Source organism: Parasteatoda tepidariorum, chromosome 3, assembly GCF_982258835.1.
Source record: "Parasteatoda tepidariorum strain Cologne lab strain chromosome 3, Ptep-v5.0, whole genome shotgun sequence".
In the NCBI taxonomy this organism is placed as follows: Eukaryota; Metazoa; Arthropoda; class Arachnida; order Araneae; family Theridiidae; genus Parasteatoda; species Parasteatoda tepidariorum.
In genome coordinates, this window is record NC_141757.1 from 70,507,517 (window position 1) to 70,525,524 (window position 18,008).

General features: G+C 28.6%; 1 protein-coding gene across 1 annotated transcript in view; it reads left to right on the forward strand.

Moving 5' to 3' along the window:
- Window positions 1-7,771: 7,771 nt before the first annotated feature.
- Window positions 7,772-18,008, forward strand: part of LOC107452658 (U4/U6.U5 tri-snRNP-associated protein 1) — a 39,471-nt gene continuing 29,234 nt past the window's right edge. The window contains exons 1-4 of the mRNA XM_016069204.4: window positions 7,772-8,608; window positions 12,542-12,581; window positions 12,672-12,727; window positions 16,587-16,617. Of these exons, the coding sequence (XP_015924690.1) occupies window positions 8,059-8,608; window positions 12,542-12,581; window positions 12,672-12,727; window positions 16,587-16,617 (677 nt within the window). The 5' untranslated portion in view covers window positions 7,772-8,058. The remainder of the gene's footprint in view (window positions 8,609-12,541; window positions 12,582-12,671; window positions 12,728-16,586; window positions 16,618-18,008) is intronic.

Here is an 18,008-nt window from a genome sequence, read left to right on the forward strand (position 1 = left end):
TGTCCTGAGAATAATTCTTAGCAACAAGGTCAGCACTTAGGCTTAATAACATCTCAGTGCTGTCAGACAATCATAATCTCTTTCAATTTTTGTTTTAAAAATTTTGATTTTAATATATTTTGAAACAATCATTATTAGATTGTTATTATCGACGAATTACAATACAATTTTGTATGTAAGTTTGAAGGGGGGGAATTTACAAAAAGTCAGATTTATTTGATGTAAATCAATTTCTTTACATTTGCTAACCAAAATATCTAATATGGTGTATTAATATTATTTAAAACAATTTTGTAGCCAAAATAGTTGAATACTTTCGATTAAAATTGAAAACCATTTGTCAAATAGATATCCTATAACAGTGTTTTCATTTCAGAAAAAAAAATGGGTGAGAATTTCTCACCCTTTCTCAAAAACAGGGTGAGATTTTAAAAAGTTAAGTGAGATTTCAAAAATTAAAAAAAAAAAAAAAAAAAAAAAACACTAAGAGACTTGAAAAAAAAATTTCTTTCATTATAATGCATTTTTAACATCTTCTAATTTTTAATGCATTGAATATTTTAGCTGCATCATCATATGGAAAATGTTCTACATCTACTTTTTCATCAGCTATTCTCATTAGGTTGCTCAAATGCGTATTTGTTTCGTTTTGATCGTTTCTACCCACATTTGTTTCATTTTCATTCGTCCGTTTCGGAGTAGAAGATATTGGCTTTACAAGGTATTTGTCCATCTTACATTAACGAGCAAAAAATTTGAACGTCTTACATGAAGAAACCTTACCTACGGTAAACACGTGGTTGCAGAGAAATGCGTTCTGAAAGAGGTTCCGTGGTTCGGAAGGATGGTGTTCTGTTGTTCTTAAAGGCTCTGAACAATACTGGTAAATAGGGAAGCTAGATAATGGGGCAGATGTTAAAAATAATAAAAGATCCAGGAAGAAGAGTGAAACGGATTTTATTCTAAATGGCGCAAATGAGAATTTTTTTTCAAAATGCGAGAAATTCGCGAATTTTGAAATTGGTTTATGGAATGCGCGAATTTCTCGCGGTAATAATTTTTTAATGCGAGAAAATAAAAAAATATGAGAGATTCTCGCGCTGTAGTGAAAACACTGTATAAAAAGTAAATTAGATTAGATTTTAAAACATACTGATAAGAGTTTTATCTAGAAATATAAAATGTCAGGATGCTTCCTTAAAGAAAAGGGTACTCACATACCAATGTTAAATTTTATCAAAATGTGTAATATTATATAAATGAATTTGACCCAATTTTTAAATTATCCCATTTTATTTGTATAGTTCACTAAGTAATTCTCATTCATTATCAAAATAACGAAACAAAAATTGAAAGCAGGGTAGAAGATAATTGTGTTTAAATTTTCTTCAAAAGAATGTAAGCTTGAAAATGATTAATTGATTGAAAGCTTTTTTGATTTGATTAATCGAAAAATTTAAAATCTCTAAATTATTCATTAACATACCACCTTCCAAAAGAGGAAACTAATAAAAATTGAGCCTGCTATAAAAATTATCAGAATCTATTTATTTATTTATTCTGAATAATAAGTTTAATTTTTTCAGTGTGCAACTATTATCTAATCTAAGCAGTGAAACCAAGCGAATTTAGCTTAGAGGTAGCGTTTCTTGTTTTTCTGTGGCCAAGAATACAACTACAGCCACAAACACATCACAGCCTGTTTATAGGGCAGACCCATTCATACATCTATTCATTCAGCCACAGATCGTAATTTTGACCTGAACCAGAGAACGACCAATCTCTAAAACATTTTGTATAAAAGTAAAACAACAAAAGAGAAGAAACTTTCAACTTTTTTGTACTGTATTAAATTCCATGTGTTTAAATTTAAGCTAAAACTTATTACTAAACAATCATACAAGTCATTTTTAGACTTCAAATACTTTCCACTCTTTTCAAAGTCTTGAATAAAGTATACTTTTTTCCAACATAAATCCCAACATTGGTTTATAATCTTTTCTAATAGTACAATATCTTTGAAAAATTTAATCCAAATTATAGAAAGAAAATAAATTTCATGCACATTTTAACTAAATAACTAGACAACCAGGGGTGAAAGGTTTCCGTATTTTTTAAAAAACCACAAGACGGAGCGAAACAAAATATTACTATAAGTGAATTCTAAGAAATTGTTTTTGTTATTTATTAACAAAGTATTAACTTAGCTAAGTATATCCTTTTCCTTAAAATACCAGCACTTTATTTTATTAGAAAATTAGATGTCAGAAAAAAATTGAAAGCTGAGGTAATTTTTGCTTGAAATAACTAATTACTTTGCATTTTTTGTTTATACTCCTGAACAATAGTAGGTTTGCTAAAATAAATATGGAATTTTTATAAGCCTTATTTGCATTTTGTGTATTTTAATTTTTATTAGAAAGTTTGTTCGCAATTTTTATGAAAAGAATTCATATATAATTTTTTGTTTACTTAAAATTATTGGACGGGACACGCCCACTTCTGATTTCGAAATTTTCAGTCTTGACAATTTTCGAAACTTTCACTCTTGTAGAAAACATAAGAAAAATCTTACTAAAATGAAGAAATGAAATTAAAGTTAAGTAAATATCAATAACTAAATAAATCAGAATTGGATTTTTCATTAAAGCAGGTGGTGAAGAAAATAACCTTTTTGTAAAAAAATAAGATAAAAAGGCAGTTTTTCCAAAGGATGGCTCTGTATTTTCACAAAAAAGGCAATGAGGGTGCATTTATAGGGATCTAAGAGCAGGCAGTGTGAGCAGCCCTTCCAAAAATGCTTAGGGTAACACATTGTAAAAGATATATTTTAGGTAACTGGGTTGATGTACACTAATTACATGTTAAATAAATTTTAAAGCACTTGTATTTAATTATATGACAGGAAACTAAATGTCTATAATTGTAATATATTTATTACCAGCAAATGATTGTACATATAACTAGTTTAAATTTAATAGTTCCATGCTTTTTTTTTATTTTATTATTAATAAAAAGTCTTTTGAAAAATTGTGCCCTAAAAAATATATTAATCAATATTATTATATAAAAAATATTCAAACTGCACATTTTTTAAAATCAGTTTAAATTATTGATATCTATATTTTTTTTTTAAACTTATTAAAATCTCTTAAATTCTGTTTTTGACATGATTAATTAATTTACATTTTTATGAAAGTATAAATAGTTAATACTGTAGCTGGGAGAAATATTTATGCAAAATTTAGACTTAAATATTTTGAAACTAGTGTGAGTTCATTTTTAAAATAAACAAAATATTTTACACTCTTCTATATGCTTCGATAGGTAATCAATTGCTCATCATATTAAATGAAAGATAATAAGTTATCAGCTTGTCCTTTATATCCCCGTGGACCATTTACAAATCTTGAAAAATTCAAATGCTATTTATACTTCTTTCAAAGTATGATAACTGTGTAGATTTGACAAAACTACTTATTTATCATCTACACATTTTTAACGAAAACTATAAAGTACTCAAAAATAAAAACCTTTTTCACTGGATAAATAATTAAATAAATTATCCAAGAGTTTTTTTTTTTTTTTTTTGCTTTCTGGTGACAGAGAATTTGACAGTATGAGTAACAAATACTAATAAAGAGCAAAGTACAAAATAAAGGTTCTTGTCTCATTTGATTTCTTTCAATTTCCATTGAGTATTGCAATTAATTTTGAAGGTATTTTATTAAAATTAGTAGCGGTGCACACCCTTATTTTTTTATTTTTTTTTAAATAGTCACAGGAGAAAAAATTAGATTTTTGGAGCTGCAATGAATTTTACTTTTATATCAATAGATGATACCTTAATTACTCGTTAGATTAATTAGAACAATATTAATTTGCTTTTAAAATTAAAATAGAAAATGTATGTAAAATATTTTGGAACTAAAAGTGAACTTGTGGACAGTTTCTCTTTATAATTTATGCAAATTTTTCAATTTTTATGAAGATAAATAATAAAAAAAATTTCTGTGTAGGGGAGTAGGAGATACCTTTGAATAACTTTTATCTTTGAAATTAATGATATTGTTTAAGATACAAGTTTGTAATTGTTTAATATAAGTAACAATTTTAGTTGAGTTAGTTCATTTCCTTAAATACTGCAGTCTGAGCAAGCTAAAGTGTTTCTCCCTACTGGTATCTTTTTTAATTATAAATTTCTCGCAGGTTGCAATTTCTTTTTACTTCTGTAATATTTTATTGGGTCATCTGAAAAGTTCATGCTGATTTTCGATAGGTAGCCATGCTTTGTCAAAAATATTCAGGATGTTTCCAAATATATGATATGAAGTATATTTCTTGTTTTTAAAAATATATCGCTAAATCTTATTGATCACCACCAAGATTTGGAATCTTACTGCATGTATAGAAGTTTGATACATACTACATAAATATCGATTGAAAAATTAAAATGGCTGAAAAATTAGGAGAACTTTAAACTGCCTATCTTTAACCTAATCGAAATTCTATTCTGCACAGACTTTCCTGACTACCCAATATCAGGGTTTACAAAGATCTGGAAGAATTTAAAAAGTGGTACTAATTTAAAGACTGAAAATGGTATTTTTATATGTTTGTAACTACCTTTAAATTATTTTAATAACTTTAAGTAACTATTTCTAGATTCTTTGGATTTGAATTTTTAATCTAAAGTGAAGGCTAATACTTAAAAATTACTGGCTCCTTTATATAACAAATTTATTACCCTATGAATAGATACCACCTCTGCCACTGTGCAGTTCTTAAAGGAGACTCTGAAATAAACGGTACTTTATTATCAGGCCAGAAGATTTTTAAGTCAATGACTTCGGTGAATCTTGTTTTGTCATCTTTTTTTATTGTATTTTTACTAGTTTTTTTAATAGCTATTTGCCTCATCATTAGAAGTAAAATATACATATAGGAGAAAATGGGATAATACCTAGTTACTAAAATTGGAAAGCCTGTTGGAACTAAACTTTTTGACCTAGAAACTGATTTAATGAAGATATTCATTGTATGCAATGTATCATTCTCGAAAAGTCATAGATGTACTATTTTTTTACATTCGAATTTTTTCTAGAAAAGGTCATGGTTTAATGTTAACTCTGTGAGAAATTTTGAAATACCAGAATTTCAGTAAAAAAGTAGCAGACATTCTATTTTATCTGAAATTCTAGAAGAATATTTGTCATTTTTATATTATGTAGTCAAGGCTACATTGAATGGGACAGGGGGAAAAGTGAATCCATTGTCCGAGCACCTGAGATGGCTAAAGGCCCTACCAAAATTCTTTTGAAAAAAATTTGTACATTAATGTTTTTCAACAAAAAAAAATAGTAGATAATTTATTTATATCTATTTAAAAACTGCAATTTTGTATAAAGGGTCTTAAATTCTGCAAAATATGAAAACGAGGCTTTTTATGCTTTGAGGGTGACTCGTACAATAAATTCTGTCCTGCTCATGTGAAACCTATGTTCTATGTTCAGCCTTGGATGTAGTTGTATTCTCCTGCAGCTTTTTGGGCCCAGCATAGACATATCAAAAAGGAAAGGGGGGCACCAGAACACTCAGTTTTACCTCTCTAGAAAAAGTTATCTTAATGAAACAGAACATTGCTACCTATTGGGGTAAATCCTTATTGTTTGTTTATCTTTCTTCAACACATAAGCTGAACTTGGAATAATTTTTACTCTAAAACCAATAAATAAGGATAGCTTAAACAGAGAACATTAGAGAGTTGACATAGTAAAGGAAACTTATCTACACAGACGCTGTAAATAAAGCAACATCAACAGGCCAATATGATATGGTAAATAAAGCCATTAAACTCATAAACAGGAACATAAGCAGCTGATGGAAATCAGAACTAGCACACCCACAAATAATGCAAATGACGGAATGAGAAATCATCTTCCGGAAGAGACTACTAAATACGATTGTCGACTAAAATTGTGATTTTAGTAGACTAAAAGTGCAATATTTTTATTATAGGACCAACATTTATATTCAAATATAAACGGAAACGATTAGAAATGGATACCACTCAAAAATTGTGTACTAAATATTTTTTAGGAATGTGTTATGGGTTTAAATTAAAAATCTTATTTACTTCTTATAATTATAAATTTATTTTCATAAATGCGGAAAAAAAACATTCTAATGCGGTAGAAAATTATTGTGTTCTTTAGTGATAAAAAAAATACGAACGTAAGAAGAATAAAATACTGTGCTTTAAAAGTAGACCCTATTTATTAAAAAATAAAATAAGAAAGTGCTAAGTTTCTAGCTGGAGCATATTTTTTCTTATCTCGATCTAATAGCAACTAGTCAGAATCATATCGAGTGCATGTTTTCATTAAATAAGTTACTCCTTTTTTTTTTTTTTTTTTTTTTTACTAGCTATCACCATTGTTTCAGAAAATTTTCATTTCTCCATAAAGTTAAACGAAATTTATTATCAGCAAACTGCCTTTTTTTTCCTTTTTTTTTTGCAATTGCACTGTATTATGTTTAAAGATCTGTTTCATTTTCTTTAAGAGTTTAAATTGTTTATTTTTGTTTTCTTTATATTAAATATTCTCATGGAAAGAAAAACTATTAGTTGGAATTTTATTTGACCATAAAAAGACCTTAGCTTATTCTCTTTTTTTTTAATTTCAAATCATTTTTGAAGTCATTAAATTTCTATTATTTTATTAAATTTGTTTGTATAATCTTTAAAATTTAACGAAATTCTTGTTTTATTCCCATTTCTTTTCTTTTCTTTTTTAAATACAACATGACAGTACTTAGTAACAGTCTCTTTTCACTTGATGCTATTTACATAAATAAATTGAGATAAAATTAAAATTCTTCCTCTGAATTCCTTTTTAGATGTGTATTTAAAGTGATCTTTTGTGTTTGGCAAAATAGCCATTTCTTTACTTGATAGAAAGAGCGAAATTCAACTGTTTAAAATATTAAGCTTAAATCACATAGGAAGTATCAGTAGCTAAATTTTTGAGACTTTTCAGCTATTAAATTTTAAATTAAATCGAAAGGAACAAACATAAAGCAATTGCAATATCCTGACATTTTGATGCTTTCTCTCCAATCCGTCACACTATATAATCTGATGGGTGAAATGAGCCAGCAAAAGGTTGGGCAAATATGTTCTAGATAAACCGTAAATTCTAGTTAGAGTATTAGTAATTCCAGTTTATTAAGTGGTAGCGGGCAGACGTGTAGTCCTTAATAAATGTATAAAATAATGTTTAAAGGGAGAGGTACATTATTTACGTCGCACTACAGCTGCAGAATGGGCTATTGGTGACGGTGTGCGAAACATCCCTGAGGATGATCCGAAGTAGAGTGACTACTAATCCGAAGATGTCTCTAGCACTCTAATCCGAAGATGTGCCATTGCAATTTTGACCCTCTCCGTTCTTACTCAGGCAGATTAAAGAGGTCGCCTAGCGGCTTACTGACAGCAGCCTGTGAGGCTTGGACTTCAGTGTTCTACTGGGAACCGTGTCTTTACGATCACTGAGGGACAAATAATGCTTAAAAAGAATTTTAAGTATAAAAAGAGGATCGTTTCGCTCCTCCGGTCGCAGTCGGGGAAATATGACAACCTGATTGGTGAAATGACAAATTGACGTCAGTACGTAAGAGGCAGATTGAAAGAAACAATTTGTTTTCTTTAAATGGCAACAAAATTAGCATTTGAACTTAGCGGTTACAAGAGGAGCCAACAACCCCTGTCACAAACAACAGCTAGAGTATTTTAAAAATTACGCACCAATGAGTTTAAACGCGTCTCGTTCATAATATTTTAATAAAACTCAGTGCTTTGATGTAGAATACAACTGATAAATTTTAGAGGGTTGAAATTATTCGATTAAGAGTGTTTTCGCTATATTTTGTGAGATAGTCAATCGTTGATTAACTTATTGCTGTGTTTATTTTGTATATGTAAAATTTAATAACTTTTTTAATTGCGTTTTTTTAGCACTTGGTAATTTTAATTGTGTAACTGAAATCATTTTTAGGATGGGTTCTTCCAAAAAACATAAAGAGAAGCGAGATAAAAAGAAACATAAGAAACGGTCTTGTTCTAGGGAAAGAGATCACAAAAAGGCTCATAAATCCAGTCATCGTAAGGATAAACAAAAGAGCCCTGATATAGCTGATTTTGAAGAACAAGATGGAAAGAGTCAATTTGATCCCAGTGAAATGTCTGATGTGCTCCGTGAACCTCATAATATTGATAGTCGTGACTCGGACAGCTCTCGCAAACGGAACGTAAATTTAGAGGATGAATTTGATGTCGATAAACTGTTGGATGAAAAACTCACCGAAAACAAAGAAATAACCTCTCCTTCTATACGTGCTTCTAAAAAACGCCGTCGTGAAGCTGCGATAGAGGAATTGCGGAAAAGAAGCAAACTTGACACGAATGAGGATTCTCTAGAAAAATTCGCTCAGGAACAGCTTTTAGAAGAGCATAGTTCAGAAGAAGGTAGAAAAAGTCGTCCGTCATCAGATATTCCCTTCTTAGGAAGTGCTGTTGTTAAGGAAGAGCTAGAATCTGATGACGAAGGTAACCTAATTGAAAACCTCATTAATCTAACCTTTTATTTACCAAATTATGTTACTCTGAGATATTTCGTTATCGATACCTCAGTGATAACGCGTACGGGGGATATTTCCGTATCCTGATCAGTTGCGCCAACTACCATCACCAAGGTGCCAAATAGATTTTAAACTTGCAATTTTTTAAAAAAAGATGTTTTCCCATGAGTTACGAGTTATACGTTTCGAGTATGTCCCTTTCTTTAATTTTTTTTTATTTCCAGTTTGCCGCTGTCCAGAAGTTGCCAAGATTTGGCGATTGTTCTGCCGTAGATCTGGATACAAAAAATCTCCCCCAATGAAGTGCAAATAAAGAGAAAAAGAAAAAACGTCATTCTTTTCAAATAATTTCGTGCAAAATTCATTTAAATTGCTGAAATAAACAGTTCTTGGTGATATTTCTGTATCGTGATCTGTAGCACGAACTACAATGGTCAAAGTGCTAAATATATTCTAAAAATGCAAATTTAAAAAAACAACAATGTGTAGATGTTTGCCTGGGGGCGGTTATGAGTTACACCTTTCGAGTTAATCTCTTTCTGTGATGTCTTTTTTAGTTTCTTGCATGCCGCTGCTGGGAAATTCCCAAGACTTGGCGATTATTCTACCAAAGATCAGGATATGGAAATTTCCCCTAGTTCTTATCTATTGATTCAGTACAAAAACAATAAAAAAAGGAAGTTGGGAACATGTTTCAAAATTAATAAGTCGGATAAAATGTGATATATACCGGAAAGCAAAGAAAAACACAGCGACAAACTAAGCGAAGTTCATTTGATCTTTAACTGCATTTAATAAAGTATCCACTGATAAAAATGACTTTAACCAAACCCTTCTTTGCCTCGACAGCTTGTAATTCAGCAAAAGAAAATTGAATAGAAATTACAGGCTATATTATATATTTCATGATTATGTTTCATTTTCCTGATGGAATGAGGTTTTCTCTCTGATAAATGAATATCGTTTTCGAAATGCATTTGTAGTAATGATCATTTTAGGCGAATTTTTATAAGCATCTGACATATTATTTCAGTTCATTTAAAATAGGGAGAATGAAATTACATGAAAGAAGTAAATAACTTAAAATTACAAAATTTTAATAAATGGTAAATTTAACTTAATTAGAATTGTAAATATAGTCTAAAAATGCTACATATATTTGTATTTTTTATTTTGACTGCATAATTTATTTACAATTTTATATCTAAGTCTTATTTTTAAAATGTAACAAAATTAACTGTTGGGATCAATTCCATCTGATATTTAATCAGCCGTTATTTATTTTTTTGGTTCCACCTATGCTGATTAGGCTATTGAAACTCTAAATCTATCAATTAATGAATAGAAAGAAGAAAAAACATTTCTCGGGAGTTAACACTATTAGCTGAATAAATGCAACATAACATACACAAAAGTATTTACTTATTGCAAATGTTTTTCAAGAAACTGAAATTATGTTCCCAATAACATTTGAAATTTCAACATTCCTTTTTTTTTTAAATTTTTATTTATGTATTTGTTTTATTAAGACACAAATTATTTTAATAATAATACATTAACAAGCATTTAATTATACAATATTTGCTTTTTTTGTTTCCAAAAAAATCAATGCGCATATTAAATGTTTCATCATAACAAAAGTAATAGTTTGTCTCCATATTAAGCTAAATTCTAATCATTGTAAAGTAAATTGTAAATATGTAATTTTCAATTACCTGTAACTTTGCAAAAATGATATATTTTTTCTTAATTGAGATTGTAGTGTTTTAATTCGTTATTTTCTTTTTTTTATTAGCTCTTCAGCACATTTAATTTATTAACATAAATTTTATTTTTGGTCGAGCAACGTACATAACTTTGCTTCATATTATTAAGTAAAATTTATTATTACATTCCAGCATCAACAAAAAAATAAATAAATTATGAGGTAAAATTGTTGCATTTCTTTCAAATTTATGAGAAATTGCAAACTGTCAACCTTTGACTTCTAGATTAACTTTGCAAAATAGTTATAATTTTACCTATTTTATTTTTATCAATGTATTTCACTTACTCATTTTTAAATGTAAATTGCTTCAAATAATTTCAATCAAATAGGCATATAATTTATGCACTACAATCCACCATTTAAGAGTCACTTGCATTTAAAAATTCATTCTTAGATAATTCAGTTTACATTTTTCATGAATTTAGTTTATTAGTTAATATTTTATTTGTCTAATGATGAGATTAAAATAATTAGCTTAACATATCAACACATCTTTAAGTTCTACAAATTCATTCAAAATAAGTTTGCAATGAACGAAAAGAATTTTAGAATTGCTTATGTCATGGTGTCTAAGATGTATAATAGTATATTTATACGGTCCCTTAAACAGATGATTTCTTTATCTCTATTCACAAACGTTCTGTAAATCATAATTTCTGAACTCCTTTTTTGACTAAATTCTTTTTTTTTTATACAAATTTACAGATTCGTTTAAGAGTAAGTAAAGAGCACTTTTCTAATTTGTAGTTGATGCATTAAAGCAACCTATAAAAAGTTAACTTTACTGAAAACAAGTTACCTGATCAAAACTATTATATGAAAGTTAACTTAATTTGAAAAATATTTTCAATTGGAACTAAGTTTCTATAACCCTTAGATCAAGAGGTATTCAGTATACAGTTTTTTTTTAGACACTCTGTTCATAAAACTTAAAGCTTAATTTGATTAAAAGTTTGAATACTAACCACAGTTTTTTAAAAATTTATTGATTTAATTAAGTAATGTTTTTAATATAATTAGAGTTAAAACTGGAAAAATCGCTAGTAAGAACAGTAAGATGAGATTTAAAAAATGTTGAATTTTTACTTATAAATGTATCATATATTTAAGAACTAGACTTTACTTTTGAGATTACATATATATATATATATTATTTTTTTAAGAAATAAAAATTCACTTTAAAAACAAATAATAATTTTTAAAATTAAAATTTCCTTAAAAATATAGATAATGTTATTAAAAATAAGATTTTTTTATAAAGAATACTTATGTTTTTAAAATCAAGAAATTCCTATAAAAATGTTTATGAAACTTAACATTTATTTTTCAGTATTTATATATATATATATATATATATATATATATATATATATTATTTTTACAAATGAAATTTAAAGAAAAATGTGTATGAACTTTTTGATTGTTGAAAATATAATTCTGTTAATTTTTCTTTCTGTTTCAAACATCTAAGTTACATGATTTATAATTAAAAATTTGCTGAAAAAGAATACAGACAAACCACTCAAATATGAGGAAGAGCATCATGCTCTTCTCTCTATAGTTTGCTCTTTATGCTAATTATACAATAATAATGCTGATAAATTCCACCAAGCTAGTTTACCAGATAAACAGTAGGAAAGCATAGAGGCTTTGAGTCCAGCAAGAAGGTAGGTAAAAACCAGATTGAGGGATAAAACAACTGTCACAAAATTGTGTGTAAGGGGCCGTTCAAAAAGTACGTACACAAAAATGGCGAAATTTTAAACCCCTCCCCCCCTTCGTACATTACCGTACATAAGGTCTTACTCCCCCCCCTTAGAGTACGTACATTTTATTAGTCTACCCCCCTTTTTCATAAAAATTAAAATAATTATGTTTTAAATAAAATTAAATATTTACTTAAGGAGGGTGTAGGATAAAGTCAAATTTAAATTCGGTGTATGTTTATAAAGTACGTACTTTGTATAATACCTCCCCCCCTCCCCATCGTACAAAACCGTACATAATAGCAAATCCCCTCCCCCCCTTCGGGATGTACGTACTTTTTGAACGGCCCCTAAACTGTCCTTATAAAAGGCAGTGTTTTTTGTTAATTTATTTCAATTAAAAAAAAAATATTATTTTTCTTTTTAGATTATTCTGATCGACAATCTTTGAGTATGCGTGAAGCAAAGTATGTTCCTTTATTTTATTGTAAATAGATTATTACTTTATGTTACTTTTTGTATATTTTTTCTTATTATTTAATTTTTTAATATTTTAGTAAAGGGAGATCTAAGTTAGGGCAGAAGCCTTTAGATGTTGGTAAAGAAAAATCTGGTGAGTATTAATTACTTTTTAAAACCTAATGTTATCAGTGATTCGACTAGACTTAGGAAATTATGAGTCCTTAGCACTCAGGACTTCCCAATTTCTGCATCATTTTTTCACTAAAAGTAGGTCTCTATTTAAAGTAATACAAATCTCTAAAATAAATGGATAAATTTAAAAGTAAAAGGAGAAATTTATAGAAAAGGATATTTCATGGTGATTTATTACAAGACAGATAAAGGACCATGGTCCTCACATTGTTATTTTTATTTCTTATCCAGGTCTTTAAATTAATGATGGCTAAAATTTAACTCAGACCACTACAAAATAAATTATCAGTGGACCAGCAATCAATATAAAGGTATGCTGGTTTTTGTCACAATATACCATATTTCATCATAATTTTGATCATTAGTCATTCTCTGTAAAAAAAAAATATTTTTATTTAAATTAACTTTATTGTATTGACTTAAGAAAATGAAGAATTGGGTTATGTAAATGGTCCTATAAACCAGGGCTTCTTAAACTGTGGGTCGCGACCCCCAGGGAGGTCGCGAGACTACTGAAAGGGGGTCGCAAAGATCTGATACTTTTCAATCATTATAAATAAAATTTTAAAATTAGTATACACACTACGTACAAATATAAATTCAAATAAAAATCATACAAAATACTATTGTAGTTTTATTATAACTATTTTTTGAAAAAAGTGGCAATGCAAAACTGTTATGTAGGGCCTATAAATGAAAATATGGAAGTAGCATTTAAAATAATAAATACAACGCGCTCCTCGATTTTCAACTGAACGTTCGGCATTGATGTCTGGCCGCCGGCGTCAGTGTTTGCAAGATAACTTAGTGATTATAAGTACCCAGACGCCGCGTCGCCTTACAGCTTACACATACAATACGGAAGCATAATCAAGCTAGGCTAGGCGAATCGGCAGATTATTTTTATAAAAGAATAATAAAAAAACTTAAATGGAAGCTTCTTTTTCGGCGTCTTTGTGATACGGTGCCTTTTGTGCGCTGCACACTTTGAACACGCCATGCGTTGGGGTTGATCTGATCGTAATTTGTTGTCATTGCACTGGTAAAGATTCGAGTGTAGTTATTTTTCTGTTTGTACTTCAGTTTGGACTCAGGTTTGTCTTCGTAGTGACATGTGTGTATTTACTGTGTAATTTTCAATTGGTGTTTTTAATTATTACGTTAAAGTTCAACTACATTTTGTTTAATTATTTATTATTATTTAACCATCATGGATAAATGGCTAATTAAAATTCCAACTAATAAGTCTGCCACGCCGTCACAACCAAGTTGCAGTGCTTCAAATCCGACTTCTAGCAAAACCAAAAAAAGAAAATATGACGAATCATATTTGCAGTATGGCTTCACATGCTCTTCTCACAACAATGAAGAACAACCAGTGTGCTTAATTTGCAAAGAAGTTTTGGCTGCAGAAAGCATGAAACCGTCAAAACTGCAACGACATTTGAATACTAAACATGCAACGTTATCAAAAAAGCCAATAGAATATTTTGAGCGTCTTTTGCAAACATCAAATAAAGAAAAGAACACTTTGGAGAAGTATGTTACTTTGAATGATAAATATCTATTGGCATCGTATGAAGTTTCGTATTTGATAGCAAAAACGAAAAAGCCTTTTACTATTGGAGAGCAACTTTTACTACCTGCAGCTATAAGAATGTCTGAAATTGTTCATGGAAAACAGTATGCTGCTGAAATTAGTAAAATTCCATTATCAAATGACACTGTGTCCAAAAGAATTTCAGACATTAGCAATGATCAATTTCAACAGCTTCTTATGAGGCTTAAAGACAGCTCAAAGTTTGCAATACAACTGGACGAGTCGACAGACATTTCAAAAATGGCACAGTTGTTACTTTTTGTAAGATATATTTATGAGGGAAGCATTCATGAAGATATACTGTTTTGTCGTCCTCTGGAAGGTCATACTCGTGGAAAAGATATATATAAAAAAGTAAATGAGTTTTTTGAAAAAGAAGGATTAAATTGGAAAAATTGTGTTGGTGTGTGCACGGACGGTGCTGCAGCAATGACCGGACAAGATCTTGGTTTTACAGCATTTGTTAAAGCTGGAAATGATCATATTACATTTACACATTGTATGATTCACCGAGAGGCACTTGTTGTTAAAAAAATTGCACCAGAATTAAACACTGTGTTTTTTGATGCAGTCAAAATCATTAACTTTATTAAAAGTCGAGCACTTAATAGTCGATTGTTTAAAAATTTGTGCATTGATATGGATTCGGATTATACAAGTTTATTGCTACATGCTGAAGTTAGGTGGCTATCAAGAGGTCGAAGTTTGAAACGATTATTAACTTTAAAAGATGAAGTTCTTATATTTCTAACAGAGCAAAATTCTAATTTGGCCGATTATTTTCAAGATAATTTATGGCTTCTCAAGCTATGCTATTTGGCAGATATTTTTGATAAAATCAATGATATGAATTTATCAATGCAGGGAGTCTGCGAATATGTTTATGTTAAAAAATAAACTTGAGGCCTTTGTTAAAAAAATTCTTATATGGAAGAACAGAGTGGAAAGTGGATCGCTCGAAATGTTTCCATTTACTGACGAGTATATAATTAGTAACAATATTTCAAAAAAAGATACTCCTATAACAAAAATTATAGTTAATCATTTGAAGGATATGGAAGTTTACATGCATAGGTATTTTCCCAATGATATCGATACACAACAATGGATTTGCAATCTATTTTCAATTGAAATGGAAGAAATTAATTTTTTAAACTTAAAAGCACAAGAAGAATTTGCCGAATTAACAAGTGATACTACCTTGCGACTTAGATTTTCTCAAGTGCCTGTGCATGAATTTTGGATAGAAATAAAATCAGAATATCCCCTACTATCGGAAACGGCAATGAACAAATTACTGCCATTTTGTACAACATATTTATGTGAATCAGCCTTTTCCACATTAACTTACATAAAATCAAAATACCGTTCAACTTTAATAAACGTTGAAAATTTATTACGATCTGCACTAACTCAAATTGAGCCTAGATTTAATTATTTGTGTAAAAATAAACAATCACATCCGTCACATTAATATTGTTTGATGTTAATAATATATTTTTATTAAAAAAATTGTTACAAAAGTTTATTTTTTTCTATTGAATATATAGATATAGTTTTATGTTTTCTTATAAAAAAATTGTTACAAAAGTTTATTTTTTCTATTGAGTAAATATATATATAGTTTTATGTCATTCTATTTATTGTGTTTTATTACGACCGATATCCCGTCAACGTTTCCAATTATATATATGTGAAATGAATGGGTACATATTCTTTAATCCTTATTTTATTTACATTGTAAAATAGTGCGATATTACATCTACATCTACGGTTAATATATATTTCATTATATGGAGGAGGGGGTCGTTTAAAATTTCCTAAGCTTGAAGGGGGTCGCTATATAAAAAAGTTTAAGAAGCCCTGCTATAAACTACTGATTAAATTTTTCAAGCAGTTTTTTAGAGGTATTTTGAAGGGGAAGAAATATTCATGAATGTATTATTCATTATACTTTTTGAAATATTCATTATACTTTTTCTGACAAATTCAGAAAAATAAATTTTACAGATTTTTTTCAAAATTTCTTTATTTAATCAAAGTTTATGCTTGTAACAATGTAAGTTTTTCACTAAGCTGATCATTAAGTTACACATTTATGAAAAATTATTTCATTATGCCATATTTTTCATTAAAGCAAAACTTGCAATAAAGTTGTTCGATTTTGCATACATTTATGTATCTATATTAATTGTGCCTATATTTTATTTTATTCCAGTGTCTTTGAATAAATTAGAAAAGAAAGCAAGGTAAGCAAAGTACTTAATTATATTTCAAAAGTTTTTAAACTGGTTTTTATTTAAAAATATTGTTTGCTTTTATTTAAAAGAAGATAACAATACAAAATTTTAAAAATGTACTGAAACTCCTAAAATTTAGAAAGATATGGCATTTTTTTTTTTTTTTAAACCTTGAAAAACCTACTTTTTTCTTATGTTATAGTACAGCAAACAATAAATTTTCTTAACAATTTCTGATTTGGTTATTATATACAGTGTGCAAAACATTAACGGACCATCCTGAATACCTTTAGATCTAATGATCTTCACTTTCTAGAACTCGATTTTAATGCTTTGAGACAGTGACCTCAAATAAGCTAATAAATTAGTAGTTGATGATATTTAGAAAATCAGACGCAAAAATATATTTTTCTCTGAATATACCTGCGCTCTTTTCTATGGATTTGGATCAGAAGAGAGTCCAAAGTTTAAATTGGCTTAGAAAGTTCTTGAGATACGACGAAATATGTAAAAAAAAAAAAAAAAATGACATTAAGGGACCGAAACTTTGAACCACTGTTCTGGCCAAACTAATGGAACCATATTTCCTAAATTGCAAATGCCCCCTATATTTTGGTGTTCTGAAATCGTAAAAAAAGAGTATTTTTATTCACAGAGAGAGTATGTTTTTGTGTCTGGTTTTGTAACTTAAAATATTGTCTCCACTAATTAATTAGCGTATTCGAAGTCACATCTTGGATTATTAAGATTGAGTTCTAGAAGGTGAAGATCCAATCATTAGATTAAAAGTTAGTCAAGGTGGTCCATTTTTTTTCTCACTGTGCATGTATATAATTGTCTTAATAAACTACCAATTATAAATTATTAAAGGTTTACTAAAGAATTCTAGGGCTAGATACTTTGCAGCCCTATTTTTTCCTTATATAATCAGAATTTTTAGAATATAATGCATGAAAAAATTTTTAATTTATAAAATTGATTACTGAATATGTATAAGGAAATAAAACCTATTAATATAAACAATTTTTCTTGTAAATTTCATGTTTATTTTATTTGTACTAGCACATTGGAAAAATACCTTATCATATTTTTACCAATAATCTTGCCAATTATTTTTTATAATTTTTTTTAGTGATTTAAGATACACTTTTCATTTAAATTTTAATTAGTTGAAATAAAATGAAAATACTATGACACCAAAATTCTGGGTTTTTAACCAAGAGGTTTTTGACATAACTTTTTTGACGTCATGCCAAAAACTTGCCAACATCACAACTTGCAACAAAAACTTGCCAACTATGAAAGGAAATAAGTAATTAGTTGTAAACTTTAAATGACCTAAAAGCTGTTTCTTATATTCATTCAAAGGTCTTGACTCTTATTTGCAAAGGTCTTGACTC